Genomic DNA, 7,849 nt, shown 5'->3' on the forward strand with positions numbered 1-7,849 from the left:
ACTGTAATGATGACTAATTCACAAACATTCACACAAATTATAAATCCAACACATTCATCTGCTGTACGGTGCACACTATGCAGAGTTTTTCTAATTGGCCCCGAGAGGCTGTAGTCGACGCACAGTTTGTCAGCTGGGGACAGCAGCTGTCAATCAAACGGCGTCTTTATAACCAGCCGCAGAAGCTGCATCATTGTGTCTCCGGATAAACCAGGGGACAGACAGGAGCTCTGCTGTGATTACTGATTGTCAATCAATACCTTCTTTGATGCGATTATTGTAACAGGTTTAGATTCAGATTGGCAGTATTGCTCGATATATAAAATATCTCTTTTTAGCACTTTGGGAAATCCTCTACCGAAAACCGTTTTTCTTCTTCTACTGGCTGCCTTCGACTATTCCTCTTATTTCTTCTTATATTAGCGAGCTATCTTTTTTTTGAAAAAGATGGATAAGTTGAGTGGGAACAATGTGACAGTGGTGAACAGCTCCATAGACAAGTGGCCGTTCAATGAACGAGGCTCACAGCAGCACCTGGATCCTAGTGAGCTGAGGGTCCTGGTGCCGGCTATTCTAGGAGTCCTCTGTGTCTTGGGTGTGGTTTGTAATCTCACTGCGATGGGCATCTTGTTCTCCAGCGCTCATAGGGGCAAACTGTCCCTCATCAACTCCCTCATCTTCAACCTGATGTTTGCTGATGGACTGGTGCTGTTGTTCACAGTTCCTTTCAGGGCTGCCTCCTTCTCCAAAGCCAGCTGGAATCTGGGCTGGGTGGTCTGCAAGACGGCCGACTGGTTCCTCCAGTCCTGCATGGTAGCGAAGAGCTTCACTTTGGCTGTCATGGCCAAAGCGTGCCACCGATATGTGTCCAACCCCAATAAGCAGGTGAGCGTCCAACTGGGTTCCATCCTGGTGGTGTTCTTCTTCCTCTGGCTGTCCGCATGCTCAGTCACCATCCCTCACTGGCTGTTTGCCACGCTGCAGAGAGACATCCGCGGGCTGGTTTGTATGCTGATGGTTCCTCCTGAAGCCCGGGACTTCATGGCTGTGTACATCAAAGCCTACCCACTGGGGGTCTATTGTGCACCACTCATCTTTGCCCTGGTGTATTTCTTGAGAGCTTACAGCCAGTGCCAGCGCCGCACCAGTAAGACCCAGAACCTGCGCACACAGATTAGATCCAAGAAGATCACCTTGATGTTGTTTAGCCTGACTGTGGCCACGGCTATTCTCTGGCTTCCGCAATGGGTGGTGTGGGTTTGGGAGCGTCATATGGCAGAGAAGGAAATGGAAGGAGCTCAGCCCCTCATCTTCTCTCTTCCCCCTCTGCTCACCCTCTCTGCTCAGCTGCTCACCTTCTCTCTTTCCCTGGTGAACCCTCTCATCGTCCTCTCCCTCTCCGAGGAGTTCAGAGAGGGCTACAGGGGTCTGTGGAGACGCCTCACCCTGCGCAAACAACCACCACCAAAGCCAAAACCCGGACCTCACACCCCTACATCTCTCCAGTCACCTTGCCCCAGACCAGAGACTTCTGGCCAGCAGGGTGGGGAGAAGAGCCCTCGGTCCAGCTCCATCGAGGGTCCCAGCAGAGAGGATCAGCCCCAGCCGGAGCAAGGAGGAGTGATAGACGTAGACAGGGTGAGCCTCAAAGATGGGATTGTTTTGCCTGATGTGGAGCAGTTCTGGCACGAGAGGGAGTCTGAACTGCACACAGAGGAAAATGATCCTGTGCCGTGGGAGCACCAGAACAAAGAGGGGGGCAAATAAAGCACCTTTTCCCGCTGATCTTTAATACAATCCTCAGACAACAGCAGCTTCATCATCAGACCTCACTTTAAGAATTGAGGCTTCTGCTGAGTGCTGCGCTGTAAATCATTTGTATTCTGTCAACTGTGTTTATATTGTTCAAAGGTAAGACGTGCAATCAGAGTGGACAGCCAGAGTGGGCTTTAAATAGAGCAGTGTCATCTGTATATATGATAAACATTATATAATATTGTCTTTCAATTGTGTTTTTACTGTTAAACTTGGAATAACTAGATGGATGGCTGTAAATTAAAGGCTCTGGGAAGGATGGCCATGTGAATTCAATCCACAGTAATCTATATATATATTTAGTAGTGTGTGAATTAACATGGGAAATTACAGATTTAATGAATTACTCGGACACAACTTTAATTTTAGTTGTTGTTGTTGGTGTGTGATGCGAGAAATCCACTGGGAAAAATCTTAAATGTGCATCTTAATTGGAGGTAGATGTTCACACATAAATGTTGCATAAATTTGCATTTGTGTGCAATCATTGTTTACGTATAGCCTTTAAGAGTTGGTGATGATGAGGTAGAGTCTGTATTTCCTGTCCTCTTTTTGTGAGAGCGATTCTTTTGTATTCATTGTGCATCAATGACCAGTGTTTAGAATAAAGACAATTCTATAAATGTTGCCTGCGTGTGATACAATTCTTCTGTGGTGTCAAAAATGATATATTGGAAGTGAAATATAGAAAACAAACAGCTTTATTGTTAAGTGTATCTGTGTTCAGTTCAGTCAGGAATGCTCTTAATTGTTTCAATCAATGACACATGCACAGACACACCAGTACAGTCGAGTCTTAATGAGATGGATCAGACATTAGCGGATGGTCTCCTGCTGACATCAGGTCATTAAATATATCTTCATAAGGGCATCCATTGCAATTGCTAAGGGTTCTAATTAGAGGTAAACCACTTTTGCCTGAACTCAGACAGTCGTGTCAGTGAGCTTACCTCTGTAGGACTCTCATAAGGAGTTCCCCATGCATTGATCTGAATATGCATTATAGGTCAAAACCTCACAATTAAAGGAATAATCAACATGCCTGAGCTGATCTGGGATCGATTTGTCTGTCTGATGCAACAGCAACCCGTCTTTGATGAACAATGAAGCCAGTTGTAAATAAAAAATACTTTTTAAATATAATCAAAGACCAATACTCCAAATGTTGACATGGTGTAAAATATAATAAAAACAGTATACTGCTGGCGTAATAAAATGTAAAAGTAAAAAAAAAAAAGAAATCTGAAGATAGGAGTCCCCAAGTTACCTTACATCTCTTTTTCCTCCCTCCCCTCCCTTATGACATTTTCCTTTCATTAATCATTTATGTTGACCTTTTATTGCCAGAGGCAAGAACCTCAATCAGAGCAACACTTAACTATATAAATCCCTCGGGTTGTGACCCGGCCATGAACACTGAAGGCAAAAAAAAAGATGCACTCATTCATAGACTGCAGTTTTAACCTTTCCAGATAAAACTGTTCCCTAGTGAAATTATTAAAGGTTATTGTACCGGAATACCACAAACACAGTAACTGTGATAATATTGCATCAAAATAAAAACCCTCTTTTCACCTCATACGCCATTTACAATTTAATTTGTATTTTTCCTCCTTAAAAACAAACTAGGCCTACAAACGTCAAAGGAATTATTATTATTAACTTTGACCAAGTTCCATGTTCCGTTAATTTTTTAAATATTGTCCTAAACCATGAATTCAAGTTCAGTTGCACCGGTTTGGACAGGAGAATTAACAAATGTAGCACACTGGCAGTGTCTGAAATCACTATTTCCTTCACCATTTTACCCATCTTGACCTCAAAAAACAATCATTGCATTTACGGAAAGTTAACATAGTACTGGGAATAGGGACTGATTTCAGCACAGCTCTGCTTCAATACAACTTGAGTGTAATCAGCAGAATGCAGGTGTGCAGGGTCACTAGGGACTTTCCTAGCTGGACCTCGTTAGGTCAAAGTGCGACGAACGCTGACTGCAGAGCTAAAAACATAATTAAAAACTCACTAAATATTTACAACAAATAACTTTAGTTGGACCACAATATTTTACATTGCATCATTCTGTAGATAATTACTCTCAAACCCCTGGAGAAAGTTGTAGTTAAGCATACTGCTAGGATGCATATACATTGCTGTATCAGCTGGCGTTTGCCTTGCTGGACACTGTTAGTATTGGTAAATATATTTCTCTGCAGAATATTGAGCAACTCCAATAAAAAGTCTACTTGTAAAAAGTTATAATGAAGACACTTATGATGAAGCTAAGGATACAAAATAAATCTTAGCAGAAGAGAGGGACTGATTGAGAAAATTGGTGAAGAAACAAGTGTGGTAATCATCATGAGTGGAAAAACAAGTCGGGCTTAATTAGCTCGTTATACAATGCAGGGGAGCTTTCAGCAGGTGAGCTCCTCTCCTCACTGCCCTCCTGGCTGTGACACCCTCCTGCTGCGAGGGTGTCACCCCTGTGTTTTATCTCTCAGCCAATCATCATCTCTAATAAATGAAACTCCACAGGAAGTGACATGCCAGCTAACACTAATTATGCTCTGCTGGAGAGGCTGGCTGCAAGCCACATGCTAAAACCTTTACCTGCCATGTCCACACTACTAAGTTTCCATTTGGAAAAGCGTATCTTCTACTACGTTTACACTGAGCGTCAACACTAGTTCAGAGTTTTAGAGCGCCGGAAACAGATACGTTTAAGAATAGACAGTGGTGACCATTTGGTTTCATTTTATGGTTTTATTTACTTTGAACAAAGTAACAAATAACTAAAACAAATTAAACAAGAATGCAAAATAAAATTAACAGTAAATATGACAAATTAGCTAATTCTCGATAACAAGAAGCATCAGTAAAACACAAAAACAAGCTAGGCCTATGATAGATTATTAAACTCTTAAAAAGCTCAATATAACTGAACCGTTGAATCTCATTGGACAAAGTAAATATTGAGTGAATTGTCAGTTTTTACTGGAGGCAGTGTTGATTGTGAAGTGAGACCGCAACAGGAAAGAAGGGCCTCCGGTTCCTCTCCTTTACACCACGAGGGAAGCCGCCTCTCGCAAAAGAAGCTCTTCATATAGCCGGCATGCAACAGAATAATACACTTCATGTTGCGAGGTTTTAGTTGTAGTTTCGCCACGGCAGACCTACTGTTGCATAGTTTAGTGATAGTTGGAGGCACAATCCCAATGTCCCCCCTAAGGCCTTAAACCCTGAACCTACTGACGTCACCTGGTAAATGGTTGAGTGTGTGAGGCTTGAATTGGTGTAAATACGAACGGGACAGCACTTTGCCGCAGAATATCACGTTACCACGACGTCAAATAAAATCTTGTACAGTTGTGGGTATTTATTTAAACTTTTTACTCCCTGATTTGTACGTCTTCCAGGCTCTTTCCGCATGAGATGAGTTCATTTCAAATCAACTCGTTTTTCTCAAATGGCTTCAATGACTCAATGTAATATATCGTCTATTATTCCTCTGATTTCATGTGTTTATGTTCCATCTCTAATCCTTAATGTTCATGATTAAACTTAATTTGCCAGACTGAACACACACGTGAACTCCTCTTTGTTCACCTTTTATTTACGCCTCCATGCTTCCACTGGTAACCCCTTGTTTGATGTCACATTACTATGAATGGTGGGTAATTCCCTTGGGCAAAGTCTACAGACCGCATGTCTGTAGACTTACGGAAAGGGTTCATAAAGGGCTCAACATGTCTGGGAGAGAGAGCCCTCAAACCCTTGACGATTTGACAGTGGGACAGCCCTAAACCCTCACAGACTTGGTGGGAGCCCTCAAAGTCTGCGAGTCCGTGAGTCAGAGATTGGGATTGGGCCGGACTCTCTAAGCACCATGGCTCCCCATGAATTCTCCTTCACATCTTTTCTTGACCCCATGATGTTTTTCATCGAGGTCAAGGAAAAGTGGCTAGAATTAGACATTATGAAGTAATTATTTTGACTTTTCGACCGCAACCTGTATGTGTGTGTCTCTGTGTGTGTGTGTGGCTGTTTTTGTGTTGGAGGAAGGTTGGTTCAGGGGGTCTGGCCTTGGTATTTAGCAGCCTTTTGATTAGAATAAATCAGAGAGCTTTCATCTCAGTGAAGGATGTGGAGATCTAAAGGGCAGGCACCTTTCGGCATTTCCAGCAGTGCTTAGGGGGGTGTCATTACACATACTAGTATACACTATCGATTTATAATCGATCCTTTAATAAGCAGAGGAAATGTGCTATGACATCAAAGGCCTCATACACAACCAACAATAACAATTCCCCATAAGTGCAATCAAGGAAGTGATTTGAATGTAAAACTTTTATTTGGTATAAATCGGTATAACAAATAAAGTCCGATCACTTTTAGCGTTACATCCAACTCTGTTCCCTTAAACCAGTGATTTTCAACAACTGTGCCGTGGCACACCAGTGTGCCGTGAGAGATCGCCAGGTGTGCTGTGGGAAAATGTCCATTTTCACTTAATCGGTCCCAAAAAATAGTATTTAGTTGCCGCAAATAATTTTCCATTGTTGAGCGTCTAAGCCTGAAATGTAGAGGCTGGCCTAGTAATCAAATACTCTTCCATGCCAGTAGGTAGCGCATTAATTACCTACCATATATGCTGTATTATGCTACAATGTGACATTTTGTAACTTTTTGGGTTGTTGGTGTACCGTGGGATTTTTTTATTGTAGAAAGTGTGCTGCGGCCCAAAAAAGGTTGAAAGGCACCGCAAACTGTACAGACCGTTTTACCCTGTCTCGTTTTAGTTTGTGCTAACAAGGTAGTTACTTTGGATCCGTCTTAAGGTTGCCGTCTAAGTGGAAAAGCTCTGATGAACCCACTGCACATTACATGTTATCTGGCACCAAACATCAGACAGGACAAAGTTAGCAACCAGCAGGTGAGCAGAGGGTCACCAATGGTGACTCACCATTTAGCAGCTAAAGGGTCAGACATCCCCCCTGGTACTGCGTGGACACTAAACATGAACTAAACGTTGAGTGAGTGAGAGACTTACATTCTTCAGGTGCCCAAAAACACGACTCCAAATGGGTGTTAATTATGCTCTGCTTCTGCCTCGTGTGCACATCATAAACTGTAAGTGCACACGAGCAACAGTTTGCTAGCATGTCAATATCAACACTATAATGTGATGTCTCCATGTTGTGCTTCTCGGTTGTTGCGCTGCCCCCAAGTGGCCAGAACGTGAATTACATCAAACTCAAATTTAAGTTTTAAGTTAATTTTTTCTTTTCTTCTCCCAATATATTACGCACAAACCACAGTCCATTCAATATTCAGCTGTTCAGGAATTATTATATTCAAACAATGTACCTATTTTAACCAAGCACATTAGCAGAAACGATTGAGCAGAGAGAACTGCACTGTCAAACACTAGTTTAACATTAGTACAGTTCTGTGAGGACTTGAATCCGCCAGTGTTTGAATCCAGGTATGAACAACAAGTATTGACAAGAATACAACAAGTTAAAATGTATAACATTATTTTTTTTATTTTCCCGTGTGTTTATTTGCATTCAAGTTGAAGACACAGTGTTGCACAGTGCCAGGGTTTGCATAGATCTGATAAGAAGGTAAAACATGGCAGCTGACAGACTGTTTTTACATATTACGGATAAAACCAGGTAATCCCCCAAGTGGTCAAATGGACCACGATTTTTAACAGTACCCCACAGTAATTACAAAGTTATCCCTGTAACACAGCATAGGATACATTTACTTTATAGCATTTTGGTCACAAGGGAACTCCCACTGAACAGTTTCAGTAACATAGTCGGACGAACATGCAAAATGATTCAAATTTAATTTTGATGTTTACCTGACATGTTAAAAAAAAAACTATAGCTCATATTATTATTTTTTACCAATGTGAAATTATTTAAAATGATGCCATGGACAAAGTTGAATTCATCACTGATAGTTAGGGACAGAACAAAGAATCAGTGTGGGTTCAAGTGGTCACCTTTAAGTGATACAT

At 41.9% G+C, this 7,849-nt stretch overlaps 1 protein-coding gene across 1 annotated transcript; it reads left to right on the forward strand.

Annotated features, from left to right (window-relative positions):
* Positions 1 to 447: 447 nt before the first annotated feature.
* On the forward strand, positions 448 to 1,767 carry gpr151 (G protein-coupled receptor 151; the record flags this gene model as incomplete). Its single annotated transcript, XM_079228981.1, has 1 exon — positions 448 to 1,767. One exon carries the CDS (start codon positions 448 to 450, stop codon positions 1,765 to 1,767), a length of 1,320 nt encoding a protein of 439 aa, XP_079085107.1.
* Positions 1,768 to 7,849: the final 6,082 nt, after the last annotated feature.

This window comes from Taurulus bubalis (genome assembly GCF_910589615.1).
Source record: "Taurulus bubalis genome assembly, chromosome: 13".
Lineage (NCBI taxonomy): Eukaryota > Metazoa > Chordata > Actinopteri > Perciformes > Cottidae > Taurulus > Taurulus bubalis.